Here is a 27,417-nt window from a genome sequence, read left to right as displayed (position 1 = left end):
TATAGAAAAATTGGCTCATTATAAGCAGATTTTCTTATAGAAAAGTTGTCTCCTTATGAGCAGTTTTCTTATAGAAAAGTTGGCTCATTATAAGCAGCCTTTAATATAGAAAACTTGTTTCATTATAAGCAGATTTTCTTATAGAAAAGTTGTCTCATTATGAGCAGCTTTTCTTATAGAAAATTTTTCTCATTATGAGCAGCTTTTCTTATAGAAAAGTTGGCTCATTATAAGAAGCTTTTCTTATAGAAAAGTCGGCTGATTATAAGCAGTTTTACTTATAGAAAAGTTGTCTCATTATAAGAAGCTTTTCTTATAAAAAAGTTGTCTCATTATGAGCAGCTTTTCTGATAGAAAAGTTGTCTCGTTATGAGCAGCTTTTCTGATAGAAAAGTTGTCTCATTATGAGAAGCTTTTTTGATAGAAACGTTGTCTCATTATGAGCAGCTTCTCTGATAGAAAAGTTGGTTCAGTATGAGCAGCTTTTCTTATAGAAAGTCGGCTCAATATGAATAGCTTTTCTTATAGAAATGTTGGCTCATTATGAGCAGCTTTTTTTATAGAAAAATTAGCTCATTATGAGTAGCTTTTCTTGTAGAAAGGATGGCTTATTATGAGAAGCTTTTCTTGAAGAAAATTTGTCTCTGTCAATAGTTACTTTTTATTAGTATTTGTAGGGTGTTATATACTCGTGCTTAAGGAACTTACATGTTTCCATTTGTTTGTATGTGTATGTTTAGTAGTTGTTGCTAAAAATTCTTGCGTTTTTCATTCACACAGTCAGCCAGTCAGCCAGTCATTCATTCAATTCGTTTTTTTTTCACTAACTGCTTCTTGCCTCTTGTCGCGCGTACAACAAATCGAATTAAATAAACAAATGCGTAACGTGACTAAACTGTAAAAATGACATTTTAAATGTTCTGCCACTACAATAGCAAAACAAACTTTTAGCAATGCTGCTGCTACTGGTATGACTTTTACTAATGCCACATATTTTTTCTGTGAAAAATGTTAGCAGCAGGAGCTGCTTTACCAGGACAAGTTTACCAACTCTTACACACCCACTTAAAATAGATTGTTGTTTATTTAACACACATATACACGCGCAAACTTAAGCATTTAGTGGGTTAAGACTGTTTTGAATTTTTCTCAATTCAATTGACGTTTTTTTTTTTGTCATCTTTGTGCGTTCACTTCAATCCAGGTGTTTGAAAGTATTTATCACTTCTTGTTTTTTTTCTTTTAACTCACACTTAAATGTGTTTTTTCTTCTTGCCATGACTTTTAATCTTGTGCTAAACTAAATTTCATTTTGTAGCAGGTATGAAAAGTGGTTGTTTAAATAAATTGGAAATTTTATAAAATTTTATTAACAGCAATAAGAAATGGTAAAAAGCAGAAATTATTTCTATTTTCTGTTCTTTGGTAATAGTAAATTGATACAGTTTGTTTATTGGGGGTGGATTGAAGTGAAAAATAACAAAATTCCTAAACGTTTTGTTTGGAATATTAATAGTTGTTGAAATTCGAGCAAAATTTAAATTGCTGTAAATAACGATAGACTATTGTAAAGATTAAGTAACGGAAAGTTGCTTAAATATATGAGAAAGACATTGCAGAAACCTTAGTAAAGATCGGTGTATAACTAAGCCAAGTGCGCTTCGAGAACCTTACTCTCTACTTTGTTTATAGAATTTTTTAAACCCCTTAAATATTATAAATTTTAACAACAAACAAATTCACAAAAAAAAACTCTGATAACAAACTATCAATTTTTCTTAAACCTGCATCAATTTTACCATAAATTTTCTTGGGAAAACTTTAAATGCTCCTAAAGTAAAATAAATATTAAATCTTTACAAGTCTCTAAAATTTATATGCATTCCTTGTTTACGACAAATATTTATATCTTTTGCTAAAATTTAAAATTTATATATATTTTCTTTACAACAAAAAAAAAATTCCAAACAAAATATAATATTTCTAAGGATTTCAGAAGGTATATACAACTAAAGGACGAAGCAACCGAGATATACAGATAGAGGTAAAATAACAAAACAACTGTCATTACTTATTCTTTCACGTGTGAAAACCTACTTTATATGCAGTCACAAAAATATGCTACAAAAATTCTACAAACAAAATATAAAAATGAAATGAAAATAAACAAAATACAAAATACTTTGTATGTGTTAAGGGTATCTGTATGCAACATGAAATGTTTTAACACATACATTTAACGAAACACATATAGATGGTTGCATATTGTAGTATGTAGTTGTATTTAGAAATCAGATGTAACATTTTTTATGTTGTTGTTGCAGCTGTTGTTGTTAACAAAACACACTTGGCAGTGTGCTAGACTGCAGGTAACATGCACTCCAAAGTTTAAGGTAAGTATAAGTTAAAAGAGTTCTTTCTTTAGGAGATTTTTCTACGTATCAAAAAATGTTCATAAAGGAAAAGCTTAACTTCACAATCTTTGCTTAAAAAGCTTTTCATACTGAGCCAAATTTTTTTACAAAAAAAACTTCAAACGAAACAACTTTTTATGAAAAATCTGCTTAAAGCCAACGGTATATACATATATAATGATGCAATTTTTTATATAAGAACTAGTTTAAGAGAAAAAATCCATAAGAAATGCTGCTGAAAATGTGAATTTTATAAAGCTTTTAAGAATCCGCAACTTTTCTGTAAGAAAAGCTACTTTTCCATATGAAAGTTAGCATACTGCCAAACTAAGAAAAGCTGTTTAAACGATCCAAGAAAAGCTTTTCAAAATGATCCAAATTTTCGACCAGAAAAGCTGCTTATAAAAAGCTAACTTTCCATTAGAAAAGCTTCTCAAAATACATAAACTTTAATATTAATAAGTTGCTCATAATGAGCAATATTTTCTATTCAAAAAAGTGACCAAAATTAATTAGCTTTTCCATAAGAATAACTACTAATAACAAATCAATATTTCTCAAAAAAAAAAAAAAAAAAAAAAACTGCTCAAAATAAACCAACTTTTCTTTAAAAAGCTTTTCATTAAAGTTAGAATAGACTAGTTGGTAAACTAGTCAATAGACTATTTGATGGAATAGTTGATGGACCAGTCAATAGACTAGTTGATGGACTAGTTAATAGACTAGTTGATGGACTAGTTAGTAGACTAGTTGATGAACTAGTCAGCAGACTAGTTGATGGACTAATCAATAGACTAGTTGATGGACTAATCAATAGACTAGTTGATGAACTAGTCAATAGACTACTTGATGGAATATTCAATAGACTAGTTGATGGACTAGTCCATAGAGTAGTTGATGGACTAGTCAATAGACTAGTTGATGAATTATTCAATAGACTAGTTGATGGACTAGTCAATATACTAGCAGATGGGCGGACTATAGGCTAATCAATAGACTAGTGGATATACTGATTAATAGACTAGTCTATGAACTAGTCAATAGATTACTTGATGGACTAGTCGATGGTGTTCTCTGTAGGTTAATGGACCAATGGTGACCAAAATGAATCTGCTTTTCCACAAGAATAACTGCTAATAATAAATCAATATTTCTCTAAAGAAACCTGCTCAAAATGAGACAATTTTTCTTTAAAAAGCTTTCCATTAAAGTTAGCTCTTTTAAAGTAAAAGCTTTTTTATTTGTGTTTAAGAATAAATTCCTATAAAGAATGGACTTATGTAGAGATTTTTCTCCTATACTTTTCCTTCTCGATTTTTTTTTTTTGCTATTAACAAAAGTGATGCTCATGAGTGTGTTGTCAAGAGAGTGAGTGCAATGCAGTCATGTAGGAATAAATGCAGGTATATAAAATGTGTAAAAAGGTAGACAAACTTTTAAATGTAAACACTCAAACACACATGTAAATATGTAAGTGTACACATAAACGACCATAATATACACTGATGCCAAAGATATAGACTGAAAAATAGAATAGACAGCCAGACATTTAGACAGGAATACATATGTATGTGTATATATGTATTAGAGAAGTCCTTATAACTTATAATTTAAATATCCTTCTAAAATTTTGGAAAAGAATATATCGAGAAAATTTTAACTTATAAACTCTATATATGTAAGATTTTTTTCAAGTACATGAAATGTTCAAAAGTTTTGAAGCCCATTCAGAGAACTAATATAGATTAGTATTTGCCATAAGTACCATACTCAGTTAACCTTTTTTTCTTAAATTTCTTTCATTAAACACTGAACCATTCTAATGTTTTTGAAACATTGTTATTATATAGTTTATATTTTCCATATTTAGTTTTGAACATGTTTTAGAAGAAATCAAGGAAACTAGTATGCCATATGATTACCAGGCAACAGAGATTTTTGGAAGCCCTAGTAGCTATCTCAAATATGGTTTCGACATAATTATCTACTTTGGAATTAAATTCATCTATGTGTTAAGAAAGTATTTCGAGAAATTTTGCTCATAATGAGCCAACTGTTCTGTAGGTTAGGTTTCTTACAATCCAATACGGTCTTAGATTTAATTTTTAAGGGCTGTGGGCGCCTTATTTATTCTAATCCAATTTATACATTCCGTTATTTCTCGGACTTCTGCCAGGAAGCTTGTGTTTTGATTAGACAAACGGTGGTATATTTCTGTTTCTGGGTCTTCAATATAAAATCCCAGGTCCATTTTGTGCCCCAATTTAGAGCCTTCTGTGTAATAACGGATTCCTACTGGTATTTGCTTTAGTTTTCCGCTTGATCAAGACATTCAGTATCTGGGTTCAGCATTTCAAAGTTTCCGACATATTCTGTATCATGTATGCGATCAAGCACGTCCAATGATTGTATATAACCTTCCAATGTGTCCAGTATACATTGATGACGTGTCCTATAACCGCTTTTAGCCAGTTCTCCTAAAGTAAAGAGACTGTTACGTAAGAAAATCTATTTATATTTAAACAACTTTTCTTTAAGAAAATCTTCTCATAATTACTCAACTTTTCCGTAAATAAAGCTGACCAGAATAAGTTTTCTATAAGAAAATTTTCTCAACAAGAATCAACATTTCTATAAGAAAAGGGTCTCTTAAGGATCTATCTTTTCTACAAGAGAAGGCTAACAATGAGCCAACTTTTTATAAGAAAAGGAGTTTATAATGATCCAACTTTTCTATAAGTAAAGATGCTCATAATGAGCTAACATTTCTATAAGAAAAAGTGTTCATAATGAGCTAAATTTTTTATAAGACAAAGTGCTCATGAGAAGCTAACTTTTCCGAATGAAAAGGAGCTCATTATGATTCAACTTTTGTATAAAAAACGTGCACATAATGAGTTGACTTTTCTATTAGAAAAGAAGGAGATCATTATGAGCCAGCTTTTGTATATGAAAATGTGCTCATAATGAATCAACATTTCCATGAGGAATTGCGCTCATAAGGAGGTATCTTTTCCATAGGAAAAAGCATTCATAATGATTCAACTTCAAAAAATGGCTTATAATAAGCCAACTTTCGTATAATAAAAGGTGCTCATAATGAGCTGTCTTTTCTATAAGAAAAGAAGCTCATAATGAGCTAACTCTTCTACATGAAAATGTTCTCATATTTAGCTAAATTTTCTATAAGGAATTTCGCTCATAAGGAGTATCTTTTCCATAGGAAAAAGCGCTCATAATGATCCAACTTTTCTATAAGAAAAGGCGCTCATAATAAGCCAAATTTCGTATTATAAAAGGTACTTGTAATGAGCTAAATTTTCTATAAGAAAAGAAGCTTATAATAAGATAACTTTTATATAAAAGAATGTTCTCATAATGATCTAACTTTTATATTAGAAATGATACTCATACTGAGCTTACATTTCTATAAAAAAAACGTGCTCATGATGAGATAACTTTTTAATAAGGAAAGGTGCTCATATTGAGTTAAGTTTTCTATAAGAAAATGTCTCATAATTACATAACATTTTATAAGCAAAAGTGCTCATAAATAGCTTACTTTTCTATAAGAAAATGTTCTCATAATGAACCAACTTCTCCGTAAGAAAAGATTCTTCGATCAGTCGGAGGAACGTTGGTTCGGGGACTCTAGACTGTTTTATTTGATATTTTGAAGTTGTTGGCTACAGTAACCGAAAGTATTAAAAACAAAAGTATACTTTTATGCGATAAAAATTTTGAGAAATTACAAACGTTTGGACAAACTTATATAACCCTTCATCACAGGTAAATTTGAAAATTATAAACATAAATGTATAACAGAAAAATACTGTCTACTTGCATGTCTAGAATTTATTTACTTCGTTGTATATTTGTTTATATTAGAAAAAAATAGAAAAATATTTTAGAAAAAAGTAACATACAATAAATATGCTCATGTGTATATGAAAACACAAAATGACAACATACACATCAACGTCAGCTACAGCAACAGCAAAATATGGCTAAAAGATACATGACGATGATGATGATGATGCATCATGGATGAATAAAATTCTTTGGAGATGCACTTATACACCGAATACAACAACTTTGTATTCAAACAAAGGTTGCAAGAGAAGTTACAGCTTAAAAAATTGAAATTCAAATACAGTTTCATATTAAAGATTAAAAGTAGGAACATAATAACAGACCACTCTCGTTTCCTTAATAGTTATAAAGAAGCCTCATTGTATATAAAATTTAAACCAGGAAGTCTGTTGTAAAATCATATATAGTACTTCTTATACTATAACTTAAACTTAAATACTATAAAAAGAAAATAAGTAACAAGAAGGAAAACACTTGAAAAAACTTACCTCACATATTGATTGGCTTATATTCTGTAGATTTAAACGAAATATACGATCCCTGTAAAGAAATGGTAAAAAAGAATCATTAAATATATATTTTTTAATAAAGATTTTGAATAATTTATAAGTTTTTTTTCTAAAAATGTATAAAAATTAAATATGTAGTAGATTAAAAAAGTAGTAGGTAGGTATTTTAAGTAAACAAAAACTAAAACCTAACATCATTACTCGTTCTTAATTTTTCTTTATTTAGTTTCTACTTTCAAATTGTTTATTTTGTATAAAGAACAACTGAAAATTGGTAACCCCTTATTTGGAGTACAAAAGATATCGTGTCACACGCTATCTGGAGTTTTTTTATAGTCTTAAATTATACTACCACCATAAATAAATATGGAAATAATACAGTGGCAAACAGAAGAGTGGCAACTGACATTAATGTGGTTTTAATATGTTAACAATAAAAACCATTAATAAAAGGTTTCTGGGTTTTTGTCTTCCTACTACTACTACTACTGCTCTCCTTTGTTACTGAACTTGTGATTACAGGGATTTGAAAAAAAGTCTAGTGTCTAGTCTGAGACAAAAAAATATATTCAATCATTTTTTTTATAACATGTTGCCATATTTTGTTAGAAAACCATTTTTTATTTAAATGTTAAACTTTAACTTTTTGTATTAAACTTTAAGCTTAATGTATTTTTTTATTTTTTCTCTCTCAGCCAGGCTGTGTCACCATTGACAGTTTAAAGGTTTAACCTTAACACCTGCTGCCATCTATCTAATATTCTGCATTGATTGATGGATGAACGAGTGTTGTCATTGTTGAGCTGGTGTGTGTTTGTGTTGTCATTGTAAGATTATATGTTAGCAGAGAGACAGACAAATGAAGGAAAATCATTATATAGTAAATATTTTATATTCAAGGTAAATCAAGGAGGAAATTGTGGGCACATACACGAGTTGGGGATTTAGTATTTATTTAATGTATTTCACATCATATTTTGACAGTAAGGGGAGCAGAACAATAAGAACTTTAATTGTATTACCGTAGTTTAAATAAATATGAAAATTGGGGTTTAAAAGTCAGAAATGTTCAAGAGAGAGAGAAGACAATCCTTGCCGATTTTTAGGAAATTTTTATGTAATTCATAAACCTGTTATAGCTAAGAGCAACGGCATTTCCATAGAAATGTTTAACTGTCTTAATGGTCTAATCTCACGATGGCCTTTTTTATACAACAATTCGACATTCGTCCACTCGTTTCTGAATGACTTCAAAGAAGAACACTCAGGTGCTAATTGTTGGTCATGATTTAGCCATATACGAGCTTCTAATCGCATTGAAAAGTAAATTCGTTTCGGAATGACAGACATCATAATAAAAACCTAACAAATCTACAAGGCGAAGCCAATCACTAAGTTGAGTCAATAGAGGAGGATTCACTTAAACCTCAACGATCGCATTTGATAAGCTATTATGCCTATACCTAAGTGCACAAGTAGACCGCCATTGTAAACGACATCATGAGCGATATCGAAGCAACCCATCCAAAGAAAAAACTCAAGTATATTCCCCAGGTGAACATTTTTAACATAACTCATTCAGATCATGAACAAGCATTTTGATCAAGTACTCGAGCTATATTAACCATTAAAAGTAAAACCCTATGATATCCCAGTAAAAAGGAGACAATCGCTTAGTTTAGTCAATAGAGAGGGGTTCTCTTGAACACTACTGTACCCCCACCTAGCCGCAGAGGGTACCCACCTCATCCAGAAACTTAATCAAGTGCATACCAAAATCTTTACAAGATGGTCCTTTTGTTTCGACAACAGAACTTAGAAACATATTTGGTACAACGAAATACATATATACTAAGTAAATCAAAATCCCTTTTTTATGACGATGAACCCAATTATTGGCCCAAAAGAAAGAGATTATATCACAAAACAAGTAAAAAATTATAGTCGGGTGAGGCCGATCATATAATACCGTACACCTGTTACAAATATTAAAATGTGATTTAGTTTTCATAATAAAGCATTTATGTAGAATTGTACTTTGCCTCAGATATATTTAAGCCATTTACTGTTGAATAAAATTATGGACATTTAAGTCCAATTTTGAAGGGGGATTTGTATAGGGGTTATAGTCAAATTAGACTCTATAAATATAAAATTCATGAGGATCAGTAAGGCTAGTATAGAATTAGGTTTTACAGCTTTTTTCGAGATACGAGTATATTAAACATAATTATGAACCTAAAAGTCCTACACAGAGGGAAAAGGAAATATACACGCCTGGTATCAAATTGACACCAAAGAGTTTATAATTTTTCAATAACATTCGTTGTCAAAGTTGTCTAAATTTTAACAAAAGTGGTAAGCTCACTATTGGCAACGGATTGTTTGTCAATAGTGAGCTTACCATGTTTGTTAACATTTAGACAACGGATGTGTGCAACGGATTGTGTTTCAATAGTGAGCTTACCAAGTTTGTTAACATATAGACAGCGGATGTGTATAAAATTTAGATTTCGACAACGAATTGTTGCAATGTTGTCAACATTACATAGTGTTGTCGAACGTATGTGTATACTTTGACAACGGATGGTATTAAAAAATTATAAACAGTTTGGTGTCAATTTGGTACCAGGCATGTATATTTCTTTTTCCGTCTGTGTATTCGTCGGGTTCAGTTGTATGAAGGCTAGGTGAAGTAAAGGAGCGATGTTAACCATTTTCAATAGGCTTCGTCTCCGGTACCATAGAAGATAATGTGCCTGTAGTTTGATTACAAAGTTGACTAGCCCTATTCAGGGATTCAGTTGTATGGGGGCTAGGTGAAATAATGGAACGATCTTAAAAATTTCCAATATGTTTCGTCTCCGGTACCATAGAAGATATATGTTACAAACATCAGCACAAACTCAATATACCTCAATATCATGACTACTGTTGAGTACTTACACATTTATAGCCTCCAGCCAAGGAGATCTTAAATCAATATTCTATTATAAAGATCACATTCAATGAATTGCAAACAACTAGTATGTGTTTACCTAATAATTGGAAGAAGCACTCTACTAATACAAAGGGATGGGAGGGACATCTAACATGTTCTATATATTCCACAATACAAGTCATATAGCAACATCATCCCGTGCATCTTTTGAGATAGCAACTTAGATAGAAAGACTTATCCCGAAGCATTTGCATATATCGGTCCTTTTCCTATTAGTAATTTGGATATCAACTAACAGTATAGAATTGACTCTTCCAGTTTGAGATCTTGGCTAACCTTCTTTAGGTCAAAATAATCTTAACGTGTACTTATTTTCATAATTTTTGGTTTGATTTAAGCTCAAATGCAAACTTGATTTGAGATGAAATTGAATTAATCCCAAAATGTGCTTGATTTGAGCTCGATTCGTACTTGATTTGGGAATTTAGCAAAAGAGTTAATAAGAAGTTTTAAATTAAACACATAGACACCTTTTTAATATGGTGAAATCATTTGACATCAACTCCACTACTTATTGCAAATAAATTCTTAACTAAATGAGAATTATATGTGAGAATGCAAATTAATGAATTTTTGAATTAATTAAGAAATTTGATGGAATTAAGTAAGAAATGAGATTAAATTTAACTTAACTCCTATAAAAATTCCTTTTATTACGAGTAGTCGGATTCATATTCGTACTGGTTTTATAATAGACAGTAATTTAAGTTAACTTTTAGTAAGTATAACAAATTATGCTGAATATTATAAAAATATTACAGCAAAATATTGATTTTCCCCCATATTTTTTAATACCATCAGCAATTTGCCTTTTTAAGTGAAGATGACTGACAGCCCAGACACTGCTTAATCAACCCTATTTGAATTTGAATTCCAACACATTTTAACCATTCCTGCATATAAATATCAATTAGTCTTATTACTAATATTTACATATATTTCTCTACAAGTCATCATTTATACTTTTAGCTTAATTAAGTATTTAACTCTTATCTCTGCTAAACCTCCACTTAAAATAATTTTTTTAAATGATGCCTGCCTTTTGCCATTTAGAGTCAGAGTATAAAAAAACCACAATTTTTTCATATAAAAAATAGATTTCATAAAATAAAACAAACAAATGTCATTTGTTTGAAAAAAAAAAATGGGTCAGACCCTGAGTAACATTAGTTGTGAACTGAAATTAAGACAAACATAGAGAAGCTGTCGCAACAAAATAATGGTAGAATAAAAATATAAAAAAAAATCCACACAACTTCAACAGCCAACAAATCATAATTTTCTGAGTTTTTTTTTTCTACTTTGGTACTTTTTGCTAACAATGAAATAATGAATGACTGTGACATGGTAGAAAGTCAAGCTCTTTAAAATATTTGTTATATAAGTTATAAAACAGTGGCAGCTATTATCAAAGGACATTAAATTGTGAAATAAAATTAAGTGAAAAGAAAAGAGGGAAATTGTTGTACCCTACACCACTTTAGTGGGGAGGGTATATTGGGTTTGTGCTGATGTTTGTAACGCACAATAATATTGGTCCTATACCCACCTTAAGGTATACCAATCGGCTTAGAATGTCCGTCTGCCTGTCTGTCTGTCCGTCCGTCCGTCCGTCCGTCTGTCTGTCTGTCTGTCTGTCTGTCTGTCTGTCTGTCTGTCTGTCTGTCCGTCCATCCATGTAATCCTTGTAATCAAACTACAGGTCGCAATTTTGAAGATAATTCAATGAAATCTGGAACATGATCATGATCTATTGTCACAGGGACGAAGCCTATTAAAAATGGTAACAATGATCCATCATTTCACCTAGCCCCCATACAACTGAACCCCCGAATAGGGCTTGTAAATTTTGAATTCAAATTACAGGTCGCAATTTTGAAGATAATGAAATTTGGCACATGATCTTCTATGGTACCGGAGACGAAGCCTATTGAAAATGGTTAACATCGGTCCATAATTTCACCTAGCCCCCATACAACTGAACCCGCCGAATTCATAATTATGTTTAATATACTCGTATCTCGACAAAAAGCTGCAAGACCAAGTTCTATACTAGCCTTGATGACCCTCAAAAATTTTTTAGTTATAGGGTCTCATTTGACCATAGCCCCTTTACGAAGTCCCCTTCAAAATTTGACTTAAATGTCCACAATTTTATTCAACAATAAATGGCTTAAGTATATCTGAGGCAAGGAACAATTCAACTTAAATGCTTTATTATGAAAACTAAATCACATTTTAATTTTGTAACAGGTGTAGGGTATTATATGGTCGGACTCGCCCGACTATAATTTCTTACTTGTTATATTTACATAAAAGTACTTTTTTTATAAAAGAGGTATCCATTAACAAGATCTCTCACTGTATGTTCTACTGAACTCTTGTGACACAGTAAGCTCAAACAACAACAACAATAGGGAAATTGTAATAAAAAATAATGGCAATAGTAATGATGATGGTGGCGACCATGATGATGATCATCATCATCATAATGACGGTTATGGTTAATGGGTAACCATCGAATGGGTAGCATGAGAACTAGGGTATTTTACTACAATTCTATTACGTTTTTTTCTCGGTCAACATTAAGCCATTGTTAGAAAGGAAATATTTAAGAATTTGTTAAGTGAACTGGAAAAAATTGTTTAGAAAAATGTTAAGAAAAAATAAATAATAAAAAAACAAACTAAAAAGCAAGAAAGTACTTAAAAGGTCATTAGAAATTAGAGTAAAGTACTGCCAAAGAATAATATATTTAAAGGAAATTACTAAAGTACAAGTATAACAAATATTTTTAAGATTTTCCTAAATACTTTTAAGTTTTTTTCTTTAGAAATTTGTTTTTGAAAGCAAGTGTAAGTGAGTGTTGCTGCAGAAAACGAGACAAAAAAAAGTATATAATGAAAACTTTAAAATGTTTAAAGTTTTTTTTTTTTTTTACTTTTTATTATATTATTTCTTTTCATTACTTTAAATGAGGTTAAATATATAAAAGTTTTGTTATATTTAATTTAAGTTGGGAAATGTTGCAAAAAGTTTAACAAAACAAAATACATATTATAATATGTCGTCGTCTAGTTTATGTAATTTGATGAGTAGGTTTGCGTAAGTTTTAAAGTTGTTAAATTTAAGTTTCGGTACATTTTTTTAATGTAGCTGCTCTATATTGTGGTTAAATTGTTCTCTAACAATAGTCATTAATCTTCATTTTCATTTTAAGTTAGTTGTTCTTTAGTCTATGTAAGTGTATAGTAGGGTGGTTGTACAAAAATATTTACATAAAGAAAATTCTTCAGTTTTATTATAGCAGAGAAAGTTTAGACCGAGAGAAGTTTAGACCAATTGCAAGGACATGTAAATTTAAGCGATATATATCGTTTACATTTCTTAATCCCTACTAACGCCACTCTACCCTAATATATGTACATATGTATGTATAGTTATGAGAAACTATTGAAGTCTTTTAAGTACCAACTACAGGTGTTGCAGCTACAGCTTTTGATCCATTAATATGATTTCTCTAAAGTTTATATCCTTATAACGATAAACAAAGGGGGGAGGTCACAAGGATATGTTGTTCATAGACCTACAAATACATATATGTTCTGGGTATTTATTATCTTCTAAGATGATCTAAACATGTCTGTCCGTCCATCCATCTGTCCGTCCATCCGTCCGTCTGCCCATCTGTCTGTCTGTCCGTCCGTCTGTCTTTTGAAAGCACGATAGGAAACAAACGGCAAGAGCTAAAAACTGCAATTTTGCACAAATGTGCTCTATTGATAGTATTTATTTGCAATTGAAAGCGGTAAATGTTTAAAGGGTCATAAATGTTTCAACGTTTGACAGCAAACGTTAGAGCCCAATCGAAAGGATATAAAATCAACTTTATCAATCAAATTCAGAAAAGCGTGAGAGGAACACATGCTACTGTAATATCGATATGAAGAGTGGAACTTATAAACGCTAACATTTTCTCGAAAGAGACTTAAGCTATAGTTATGTAGTCCTAAAGTGAGTCTCGGAAAAGGAATAGTACGAACATGATAGGTAGCAATGAGATAACATCATATATAATGTGCAATTTACATTACATGACTACTTTTGGCGAGTGAATCTCTTTTAAAGATGAATTATCGACCGAATACTTATAAATTTTAGTCCGCTTTAAATTTTCCAAATGGGTATTGTATCCGCTATAACCTCACACTCAAAGTGCTTAGATATAATTTCGACAAATTCTTGACAATGGCAGATAAATTGTTCCAATATACTATCCTTGTAAATTGTTCTTGTATCCGGTATAACATCGCTCTTAAAGTGCTTAGGCAAATGCTTAACAATGGCAGATAAAGTGTTCCAATATACTATCCTCACCACATGCTCTATATTCGTTAGATTCCGCTATTCCCAATTGGTGTAGATGTGAAAATATCCATTCTCAACAGGGAAACATTTTGGTGTTATTGCAATCCGAGGGAAAAGAGATACTATCAATACATCTTGTCTGCCGGGACAATAAACTGGTGATGATGAAATGCATACTCGTCCTTTCTTTGGAATGATTTGACATGGGGCCAAACCAGAGAACCACATAATCTGGTACCATGGATAGCGCACAGGGGAGAGTTTTGGAGTTTACTCCAAAACATATCAGAGTAGGTCCTTGTGAACACTGAAATAAGTCTGACTAAAATATAGATCTGTATTTCAAACCAACAATTTCATCCCTAGATGCTATTGCCGAAACAACAGAACCATCACATTAACGTAGTTGGGCGACTTTAAGAGGTCTGGATATGCATTGGTGTGAGTCTTTATATGATCAGAATGCTTGTGGGGATAAGGCATTCCTCTTTATATGATTGGAATGCTTTTGAGGATGCGGTATTCCTCATAGCATCAATAGGGTATTTTCACATGATGTTGGGTCCGCCCCTTCCATCGCCTCAAACCAGTGATGGCTTTTTCCTTTGTTAGGGTTTGATTGAGCTTGAGCCTGTCAACTATGGCAAGAGATTGGATATCTCGAGTACTTGAACAAAGTGCATGTACATGGACCAGCACAACCTCCTGAATGTAAGATACACAAAGGGGCGATGGTGAGTTGTCAAAGAAGCTCACACAATGGTTAAAAAAGTCCACCGTAAAATAAGGCTAAAACGACAGGTTTTCACGTAAAAACTTTGACATTTACCGCACAGAGGAGTGACTGTGGAAATAAACATTGGAAATGAGTTGGTGTCAAGTGTATATGAAACGGAATAGATGTAGGCCTATGTGGTCCTTACCCCATCCTTATACCTATAGTGAGTGTGTCTGGTGTTTTTCTCAATGAGTAAGACGGATGAATGAGAAGTTAGCTGATTTTAATGGGTATGATTGATTGATTGATTTTTCCCTCCTTGAACGGGTATGTTCTCTCTGTTCATTGCAGAGTAAAAACAAGTCCTCGGCATATTTGATGGATTCGAGTTTAGGTCTATAAGATCATTATTGTCAAAAAGCCAACGTGGTTGTTTGACTGTTAACTCTGTAGCTTTAACATCTATTTTAAAAATAATGCGGTTGTACACAAGAAGGTTTACATGAACTTTAGTTTGTTCAACTCTGAAAATGTTCATATGAATATATAAATTATTATAATTACAGTAAATGTTTACTTTAAATAAAGCTCATTTGCTTCAAAAGTGTCCCAACTGAAAAGATAAAACTTCCTGAAATACGGGCTTTCTCTCTATAAGAATATTTTGCAATACACACTCAGTTTCAAATAGCGAAATTTTCAGTTAAAACATTCTTTAAATAAATTGAGTGATATGTAAAAATTTACACATATTCCCTGTTGATTACACACTTCCACTACATACTCTTACCCAACATACATACTTAATGTAAATGAAAATTTAAAACACGTAAAATGTTGAAAACCCTCCAACAGCGAAAAAGGAAGAGTAACCATAAAACACACATTTTGAGTAGTTATTATGAAAATGTTGTTTTATATAAAAAAGAACAAAGTTGGCCGTAAGCTCTCGACGCTCTGACTCATTAAGAAATATGTAGTAAGAAAAAAACCAGGACGAACATAAAAAATCAGACATTTTAGCAGACAAAAACATTAATTCATAATTATGCTTGGCAACAGTGTTGCCAAACTGAGAGAACAATAAAGAAAAACTTTTTGAAACTACTTAAAATATTTAATTATTTAAATGCCAGTTATGCAGAATTTTTTTTTTTCGCATACACATACTTCTCATTTAAATTTTTACAAAAAGTATTTAAGCTTTTGAGTATTTAAAGTGTTGCTTAATTATAAATAATACTTACATGGCACCCACATATAAAGCATTATTATTTTCATCGAAATAAAATGTTTTATAGTGCAATGGACCACAGCTGAAATCTTTGACATGATCTGTAAATATAAATAAGAGAAAGTAAAATTTTAATATTTTTGACATTAATTATGAAGTATTATTTGCAACTATAATTTTTGTAAAATGTTAATAAATATTGTTTAAAAATATTTTCTAAAAGAAGCTTTTTCGACCAAAAAACTTTATAAACCAAAATTATTTTTTGACAAAAAACTCAAGCAACAAGTGTTTCACCAAAGAAATTTTATTTATAAACAAGTGTTTATTTCACTTTAGTCTTAAAAAACCAAATGAAGATTTTTCACATTTTTTCAAAATTATTTTAACCTTCAATTTTATCTCACATCATTCTTTTCTAAACTTTCAACAACACATTTCCATTTATATTTATTTTCTCTTTCAAGTCTTTAGATTAATTTTCTATTGACTTATTTTAAATTATCATTTAAATTGTTCTTTTCTATTCTACTACAACTTTTTGCCTTGACAAACACCATATTTGTGCTGTTATGTCAACACCTGCAGTTGACATAACTCAAGTGAAAAAAGAAAATTTTTTTATTTTCCCCCTTTTTACCATTTTTTAACACAATTCTAGCATAAATGAAAAAAGTTTAGGAAAAAATATAAGAGCAAAATCTACAAAAAAATAAACTGCAAAACCAATGTCAAATCTGTGCCAAAAGTTTTTCTTATTTTTGAAAAATTCTTTTACTCTTTAATTTAAGTTGATATAGTACTTTCGTTCAAATTTTATATATTTATGTTTGTTGTAAGTATTGGTTAATATTCTTCTTTATTTTTACTTTTGTGGAAGGGTATTGCTTTTTTTCCCACCTGTCCGTCTGTCCATCCATTTGCCTGTCAGTTTGTAAGTAAATAGTTGTGTTTTGTTCCATTTAGGATGTTGCATGAAAATGGACGCATGTCAATTTAATATTATTTTAACGTTATCTTTTTTTGGTTGTACATTTTTGCCAAGTTTTCTTTTCTAACACTTTTGCTGCTGTTATGTTATTGTCTCGAATGACAGCTGTTGGTTGTTTTTTTTTTTTTTCTTCTTAACACCTGAAGTTAAATTTTTTGTTTGTTAGAAATATTTTTTGTTAGATAGAAATCGATAAGTATTTGTAAATATTAAACTGCTCGTTTATACATTTTTTGTATGTGTTTGTAGTTATTTGGCACACATTTGCCGGTTTTTATGGGCAAATGTCATGATTTATATCAATATCAATCAAATGTATAGATTCTTGGCAATACGTTGTTTTGTTGGTAAAGTATGAGTAATAAGTAATATAAGGATTTCAAAATATTAATCATACGCCTATGACTGTCGACTTATTTACATGATGACCAAGAAGAAGACTTCAGTAACTACTAACTAACTAACTAACTAACTAACTAACTAACTAACTAACTAACTAACTAACTAACTAACTAACTAACTAACTAACTAACTAACTAACTAACTAACTAACTACTAACTAACTAACTAACTAACTAACTAACTAACTAACTACTAACTAACTAACTAACTAACTAACTAACTAACTAACTAACTAACTAACTAACTAACTAACTAACTAACTAACTAACTAACTAACTACTAACTAACTAACTAACTAACTAACTAACTAACAAACTAACTAACTAACTAACTAACTAACTAACTAACTAACTAACTAACTAACTAACTAACTAACTAACTAACTAACTAACTAACTAACTAACTAACTAACTAACTAACTAACTAACTAACTAACTAACTAACTAACTAACAAACTAACTAACTAACTAACTAACTAACTAACTAACTAACTAACTAACTAACTAACTAACTAACTAACTAACTAACTAACTAACTAACTAACTAACTAACTAACTAACTAACTAACTACTAACTACTAACTAACTAACTAACTACTAACTAACTAACTACTAACTAACTACTACTAACTAACTAACTAACTACTAACTACTAACTAACTAACTAACTAACTAACTAACTAACTAACTAACTAACTAACTAACTAACTAACTAACTAACTAACTAACTAACTACTAACTAACTAACTAACTAACTAACTAACTAACTAACTAACTAACTAACTACTAACTAACTAACTAACTAACTAACTAACTAACTAACTAACTAACTAACTAACTAACTAACTAACTAACTAACTAACTAACTAACTAACTAACTAACTAACTAACTAACTAACTAACTAACTAACTAACTAACTAACTAACTAACTAACTAACTAACTAACTAACTAACTAACTAACTAACTAACTAACTAACTACTAACTAACTAACTAACTAACTAACTACTAACTAACTACTAACTAACTAACTAACTAACTAACTAACTAACTAACTAACTAACTAACTAACTACTAACTAACTAACTACTAACTAACTAACTAACTAACTAACTAACTAACTAACTAACTAACTAACTACTAACTAACTAACTAACTAACTAACTAACTAACTAACTAACTAACTAACTAACTAACTAACTAACTACTAACTAACTAACTAACTAACTAACTAACTAACTAACTAACTAACTAACTAACTAACTAACTAACTAACTAACTAACTAACTAACTAACTAACTACTAACTAACTAACTAACTAACTAACTACTAACTAACTAACTAACTAACTAACTAACTAACTAACTAACTAACTAACTAACTACTAACTAACTAACTAACTACTAACTAACTAACTACTAACTAACTAACTAACTAACTAACTAACTAACTAACTAACTAACTAACTAACTAACTAACTAACTAACTAACTAACTAACTAACTAACTAACTAACTAACTAACTACTAACTAACTAACTAACTAACTAACTAACTAACTAACTAACTAACTAACTAACTAACTACTAACTAACTAACTAACTAACTACAACTAACTAACTAACTAACTAACTAACTAACTAACTAACTAACTAACTACTAACTAACTAACTAACTACTAACTAACTACTAACTAACTAACTAACTAACTAACTAACTAACTAACTAACTAACTAACTAACTAACTAACTAACTAACTAACTAACTAACTACTAACTAACTACTAACTAACTACTAACTAACTAACTACTAACTACTAACTAACTAACTACTAACTAACTACTAACTACTAACTAACTAACTACTAACTACTAACTAACTAACTAAAACTACTAACTAACTAACTAACTAACTAACTAACTAACTAACTAACTAACTAACTAACTACTAACTAACTAACTACTAACTAACTAACTAACAACTACTAACTAACTAACTAACTAACTAACTAACTAACTAACTAACTAACTAACTAACTAACTAACTAACTAACTAACTAACTAACTAACTAACTAACTAACTAACTAACTACTAACTAACTAACTAACTAACTAACTAACTAACTAACTAACTAACACTAACTAACTAACTAACTAACTAACTAACTAACTAACTAACTAACTAACTAACTAACTAACTACTAACTAACAAACTAACTAACTAACTAACTAATCAACTAACTAACCAAACAACTAACTAACTTACACACCTTGTGTAAATTTAAAATATGTACCAGCGTTTTTCACGTAATTTCGCAGAATTTTCAATCCCGAATTCCCGAGAATTTATGCTAAAAATCAGGGAATTATTTTCCTTAATTTTATGTCATATTTTTGACAAAAACATTTTTCAATAAATATAATGTCTTGAGTAAAGGTTAAATTTAGAGAAGTTATGCTTAATTTGAGGAGTAAGCCGTTTTGTTAACTAGATTTAGGTAAGTGAAATAATGGATCAATATCATCCATTTTTCAATAGGGTTCGTCCTTGGCGTAAAAGAGGAGTATTTGCAAAATACTACTCATCGCTTGTCAAGTTATTATATAACATTTATTGCCTTTTTGTGTGTGTCCAATTAAAATTAGGGTAAGAATAATACGAAATTGTATCTTAATGGCGGCTATATTCTTAAAATTTTATAAGTTGTTCTATACGGGAATTCAAAAATGAATCCCGTTTTTGCGGGAAAAAAAAAGCTATGATATACTCATAGCTTATATAGGGTGCATGTGACTTGAATGTTGAACCTATTTTCTTTGGATGTTACTGCGTGTATAAAGGTAAATAAAATTTTATTTAAATTTTTCATCTGAACTTTCTTTGCTTTGCTTATTTGCTGAAAACGTAATAATATTTTGTTCAATTTTGACAATACTTTCAAAGAAATGTTATATTAAAGAAATATATAAATTTATGCATACTTAAGTATTTTATGCCCCCTAGACGTATGCAATATAAATAAATATACCACATTACTCATACGTAAGCAGTGTCTGAGTAAGTGTATAAAATATGTATAAATGTTTATTCATAATATTCAACTTTTATATTCAATTTCTTTTATATTTTTCAATTTGTTTTTCCATAATACCATTTTCCATACACTTGCGCCAAACCAGTAAGTAACTTTACTTTGTAACATTTAAACATAGAATGGAAACCAAAATGTAAAAAAAAATATTAAAATGTTAACCAACTTTTTCACAAATGATTTTTTGATTATAAGACGTTGTTTGACACTGCTGCAGTGCAATGAAAAGAACATAACAAGTAAATACAACTCTATATATAACTACATACTATATGATGCATTTCAATGACTATTTTATGAGATCATCAGAAGAAAAGCAACAAAAAAAACTTAAAAGATGAAGAAAAACCTCTAAAGCAAAAAATAAAAAAAATCTTTAGAAATATTAAGAAATACTCAGTAAAGGAAGCATTATAAAGTCTAGACACCTACGTCATGCAATTTCAGCACGTTTAGAAAAAAAAATTACTCTGGCAAATGTGTGGAAAGAAAAAATGTGTTCTAAAACCTTTGAACCGACTTAAGACAGTGTTTTTTCTTGTCATACTTATTTTTTTTCATTTATGGGAATTTAAAATTTTTTTTCTTTAGAATTTTCTTTTTAGTCTTTTGAGGAACCCCTTAAGGAACATCAAGCTTTTTTCTTTGGTTTTTGCTCTATATGTGCTGTAAACAGTAAGCATCGAGATCTTTTTTTAAGAAAATATTTTAACAAATTTTTTATGAGTCTTTCTGTATATGTAAATGTTTTTTTTTTTCTTTTTTTTGCTTACTTTATATCTTCCCTATATATTTCTGCAGTACTTGGCAAGTTTAATATGCTAAAAAGCTGTTACTACAAAAAGTGTTACATACTACTACTTCCTTTTTATTTCCTTGAAGGATGTTTTCTTTGTAGCTTCATTTAAGGCAACTTTCACTGCATCTGTTTTTTTTTTTTTTGGGAAATTTTCCTATGTGTAATATGTAATGTATACCTTACAAATATCATCATCAGTTAAGGTTTCTTTGAAGAGGTTTTCACGTTTATGATTACGTTTCTTTTTTCTAAGGAAGGGAAAGAAAAAATAAACTTCTATATTTCCTGTTAAAGGAAATTTAAAACATGTATTGCTATAGCATACATTTGGGAGTAGTTGTTTTTATTGCCTGATGATGAAAGATGCATATTTTTTTGGGAATTTGTGTGTGTTTCTTCGTGAGTTTATAAATAGCATGAAATTAGAAAGGATATTGAACTTGTTCGGATACAACCAGATATAGTTGTAAGCAGTTCAAAATTCATTTGGCTATATAATTATAATTGTAGTCAATTCAATAATACAGTCTATGGTGTATAATATTAATATGCTAGCTAGCCAATCATCTAGTCTATCTTACAAACTATAGCCTAGTCAATAATCCAGACTATAGACTACTCTAATGTCCAGACTACAGTCTATATCTAAAGTCCAGACTAAGTCTAGTCTATAGTCTAGTTTATAGTCTAGTCTAGTCTAGTCTAAGTCTAAGTCTAGTCTATAGTCTAGTCTATAGTCTAGTCTATAGTCTAGTCTATAGTCTAGTCTATAGTCTAGTCTATAGTCTAGTCTATAGTCTAGTCTATAGTCTAGTCTATAGTCTATAGTCTAGTCTGTAGTCTAGTCTATAGTCTAGTCTATAGTCTAGTCTATAGTCTAGTCTATAGTCTAGTCTATAGTCTAGTCTATAGTCTAGTCTATAGTCTAGTCTATAGTCTAGTCTATAGTCTAGTCTATAGTCTAGTCTTATCTAGTCTATAGTCTAGTCTATAGTCTAGTCTATAGTCTAGTCTATAGTCTAGTCTATAGTCTAGTCTATAGTCTAGTCTATAGTCTAGTCTAAAGTCTAGTCTATAGTCTAGTCTATCAGTCTAGTCTATAGTCTAGTCTATAGTCTAGTCTATAGTCTAGTCTATAGTCTAGTCTATAGTCTAGTCTATAGTCTAGTCTATAGTCTAGTCTATAGTCTAGTCTATAGTCTAGTCTATAGTCTATAGTCTAGTCTATAGTCTAGTCTATAGTCTAGTCTATAGTCTAGTCTATAGTCAGTCTATAGTCTAGTCCTATAGTCTAGTCTAGTCTATAGTCTAGTCTATAGTCTAGTCTATAGTCTAGTCTATAGTCTATCTATAGTCTAGTCTATAGTCTAGTCTATAGTCTAGTCTATAGTCTAGTCTATAGTCTAGTCTATAGTCCTAGTCTATAGTCTAGTCTATAGTCTAGTCTATAGTCCTAGTCCTAAGAGGTCTAGTCTATATTCTAGTCTATAGTCTGAGTCTATAGTCCTAGTCTATAGTCTAGTCTATAGTCTAGTCTATAGTCTAGTCTATAGTCTAGTCTATAGTCTAAGTCTATAGTCTAGTCTATAGTCTAGTCTATAGTCTAGTCTATAGTCTAGTCTATAGTCTAGTCTATAGTCTTGTCTATAGTCTAGTCTATAGTCTAGTCTATAGTCTATTCTATATTCATAGTCTATAGTCTAGTCTATAGTCTAGTCTATAGTCTAGGCTATAGTCTAGTCTATAGTCTAGTCTATAGTCTAGTCTATATCTAGTCTATAGTCTAGTCTATAGTCTAGTCTATAGTCTAGTCTATAGTCTAGTCTATAGTCTAGTCTATAGTCTAGTCTATAGTCTAGTCTATAGTCTAGTCTATAGTCTAGTCTATAGTCTTGTCTATAGTCTAGTCTATAGTCTGTCTATAGTCTAGTCTATAGTCTAGTCTATAGTCTAGTCTATAGTCTAGTCTATAGTCTAGTCTATAGTCTAGTCTATAGTCTAGTCTATCTAGTCTATAGTCTAGTCTATAGTCTAGTCTATATAGTCTATAGTCTAGTCTATAGTCTAGTCTATAGTCTAGTCTATAGTCTAGTCTATAGTCTAGTCTATAGTCTAGTCTATAGTCTAGTCTATAGTCTAGTCTATAGTCTAGTCTATAGTCTAGTCTATAGTCTAGTCTATAGTCTAGTCTATAGTCTAGTCTATAGTCTAGTCTATAGTCTAGTGTATAGTCTAGTCTATAGTCTAGTCTATAGTCTAGTCTATAGTCTAGTCTATAGTCTAGTCTATAGTCTAGTCTATAGTCTAGTCTATAGTCTAGTCTATAGTCTAGTCTATAGTCTAGTCTATAGTCTATTCTATAGTCTATAGTCTATAGTCTAGTCTATAGTCTAGTCTATAGTCTAGTCTATAGTCTAGTCTATAGTCTAGTCTATAGTCTAGTCTATAGTCTAGTCTATAGTCTAGTCTATAGTCTAGTCTATAGTCTAGTCTATAGTCTAGTCTATAGTCTAGTCTATAGTCTAGTCTATAGTCTAGTCTATAGTCTAGTCTATAGTCTAGTCTCTAGTCTAGTCTATAGGCTAGTCTAGTCTATAGTCTAGTCTATAGTCTAGTCTATAGTCTAGTCTATAGTCTAGTCTATAGTCTAGTCTATAGTCTAGTCTATAGTCTAGTCTATAGTCTAGTCTATAGTCTAGTCTATAGTCTAGTCTATAGTCTAGTCTATAGTCTAGTCTATAGTCTAGTCTATAGTCTAGTCTATGTCTAGTCTATAGTCTAGTCTATAGTCTAGTCTTTAGTCTAGTCTAGTCTAGTCTATAGTCTAGTCTATAGTCTAGTCTATAGTCTAGTCTATAGTCTAGTCTATAGTCTAGTCTATAGTCTAGTCTATAGTCTAGTCTATAGTCTAGTCTATAGTGTAGTCTATAGTCTAGTCTATAGTCTAGTCTATAGTCTAGTCTATAGTCTAGTCTATAGGCTAGTCTATAGTCTAGTCTATAGTCTAGTCTATAGTCTAGTCTATAGTCTAGTCTATAGTCTAGTCTATAGTCTAGTCTATAGTCTAGTCTATAGTCTAGTCTATAGTCTAGTCTATAGTCTAGTCTATAGTCTAGTCTATAGTCTAGTCTATAGTCTAGTCTATAGTCTAGTCTATAGTCTAGTCTATAGTCTAGTCTATAGTCTAGTCTATAGTCTAGTCTATAGTCTAGTCTATAGTCTAGTCTATAGTGTAGTCTATAGTCTAGTCTATAGTCTAGTCTATAGTCTAGTCTATAGTCTAGTCTATAGTCTAGTCTATAGTCTAGTCTATAGTCTAGTCTATAGTCTTTCTATAGTCTAGTCTATAGTCTAGTCTATAGTCTAGTCTATAGTCTAATCTATAGTCTAGTCTATAGTCTAGTCTATAGTCTAGTCTATAGTCTAGTCTATAGTCTAGTCTATAGTCTAGTCTATAGTCTAGTCTATAGTCTAGTCTATAGTCTAGTCTATGGTCTAGTTTATAGTCTAGTCTATAGTCTAGTTTATAGTCTAGTCTATAGTCTAGACTATAGGCTATTTTAAAGTCCAGACTATTGGCTAGTCTAAAGTCCATACTAAAGGCTAGTCTAAAGACCAAACTATAGTTTATTGTATAGTCCAGACTGTAGACCAGTATATTGTCTAGACTATATTCTAGTCTGTAGTGCAGACTATAGTCCATTCTAGACTATAAGTTTGGATTATAGTCTAGACTGGTATAGTCTAAACTATTTTCGAAAGTGTAGTCTAGTCTAGAATATAGAATATAGTCCAGATTATAGTCTAGACTATAGTCTAACTTTATTTTAGTCTACAGTTCAGACTATAGCTTTGTCTATAGTCCAGACAATAGTTTAATCTATAGTCCAGGTTATGGTCTATTCTATTGTTCAATCCATAGGTTTCTTCATTTGAACAAATTAATCAAGAAATATACATAACTCAAACTATAACAAGAATTTCGCCCAAAAATCAACATGATGTCCTTTACTAATTGTGCATTTTTTTTATTTCCTTATTTACTTCATTTTATTTTCACATTGTAATCACTTTGAATAATATTTTAAATAATAAATCATTTCATTATATGTATGACTTTTTTGTCTAAATAGCTGATATTTTATTATCTTGTCTAGACAACTAATAGTTTTTCACTGGAAATTGTTTATGTAAAACATATTTTTAGAAAAAAAAAAAAAAAAAACAAGATTGGAAATAGTTATACTGACCATAGATTTATGTAGATATTGTCAGTGTAACGTTCTTTTATTTTCGTTTTTTTTTTTCATTTTTTGCTGTTGGTTGTTCTTTCTAAACCAATGAGAATAGTTAAATTAAATTAAATACACATGGCTGCATACAATGATAAAAATCTAACAATTAAATACAATAGAAAATAAAAAAATTGCCAACAAAATTGTAGCATAAAAAATTGTAACTAAATGCACATACATACACTGAGATAGTAACTAACATCCTGGAGAACATTTTTGCTGTCAGACATAATATGATTACATTCGATCTTACTCTTCATAGAATATTCTGCTCGAAGTTTTCTTTGGAACTGCTATGAACTGACTCAAGATTGGTGTTGGATAATAATTGAAATTTCTTGAAAACCCCAAATGACTAATTCTTAACGTTTTCGATGGAAAATCACTACTTTTCCAGATCTCTGGCCAAAGTTGGTAAAAAAATGTTGTTTGGGATATTTTAAACATTTTATGAATGTATGTAAACACATCATATTAAATTTATAGACTAACACTCTCTAACACTCAATGGAGACTATCGCACACACACTCACTAATTCTCCCTTGAGAGCATTAGGCTAGTTCTTAAAACCGGCGATACTGCAACTTAATGAAAAGATCAGCATGTTTAGACAATTCTCTTTAACGAGTAACAGTAGCTGGCTCAAACAGTTGTGTTAACATAAATCATTTATTTATGATGACCCGACTTTTTTTTAAGAATGGAAAACAGTTTCATTCCCAAAATAAAATAAATATTCATGAATTTTATTTCAGTGCTATTCTAATGCCAACTAAACTCTCTATGTATAATAAATGTATTTCTGTATAAATATGTCAGCCACTAGTACCACAGAAAAAAAAAAACAAATACTACTATTTGCAACTGGCAGTTACATATGTGAAAATATGTAGTAAATATTTTATGTTTGTATGTAATTTTTATATAACTTTTCAAATGACATGCAGAAACATTCATCATTGTATTTGAATATGAATGTCCGCTACTGTTGTAGTAGTTGATGAATTTTGAATTGTTTTAAATAGTACAAATTTACTGTTGAATCAACGAAAATGTTTGTCAGATAAAAGAATATATTTATGGATTTTACATCGTTGACATGGCGTTCCGAACTCTATAGATGTCGTATGGCAAACTGAACGCTGATACTGATCTAAAGGGCTTTAGTAAAAACTTCATCTAACTATAGACTGTACTTATGACTAAACTGTGAACTAAACTATATATCGGAATTTAGATCATCTTATAGATTAGTCTCTAGTCTAGACTGTGAATGAGAATATAGCCCATAATATATTTCGACACATAGTTCCGAATATAGACAAAAGTCTGTCCTATAAGACTAAAAGTCTGTCCTATAAGACAAACTCCAACCAGACAATAAACGAGATTGTAGACCAGCCTATTGTTGAGACTTCAGTTCTGACTATCGACTAGATTATAATCCAGATTATAAACAGGACTATAGTCCATACAAGACTATAGACTTGACTATAGATTGTAGTAAGAGTATAGTCCAGACTTTAGTCCACAGTTCTTACTATAGAACAGACAATAGTCCATACCAAACTATAGTCCAGACTAAAGACCAAACTATAGTCCATACTATAAATCAGACTATAGTCCACACTTTAGACCAAACTATAGTCCACACAATAGACCAAACTATAGTCCAGACTACAGACAAAACTACAAACCATACTAAAGACCAAACTATAGTTCAG

The 27,417-nt window shown here is 30.3% G+C and overlaps 1 protein-coding gene across 1 annotated transcript in view; it reads right to left on the bottom strand.

The window, feature by feature from the left end:
* The window catches only part of LOC119609046 (semaphorin-2A-like), a 58,370-nt gene extending 36,604 nt beyond the window's left edge, over positions 1-21,766 (bottom strand). Inside the window, 4 exon segments of the mRNA XM_037963723.1 lie at positions 6,776-6,827; positions 16,131-16,218; positions 21,581-21,645; positions 21,723-21,766. Coding sequence (XP_037819651.1) covers positions 6,776-6,827; positions 16,131-16,218; positions 21,581-21,645; positions 21,723-21,766 — 249 coding nt within the window.
* Positions 21,767-27,417: the final 5,651 nt, after the last annotated feature.

This window comes from Lucilia sericata, unplaced genomic scaffold (genome assembly GCF_015586225.1).
Source record: "Lucilia sericata isolate MDLA Ls3-8-SP2 unplaced genomic scaffold, ASM1558622v1 Contig000922F_arrow, whole genome shotgun sequence".
Taxonomy (NCBI): domain Eukaryota; kingdom Metazoa; phylum Arthropoda; class Insecta; order Diptera; family Calliphoridae; genus Lucilia; species Lucilia sericata.
This window is presented reverse-complemented; position numbering and strand designations above follow the sequence as displayed.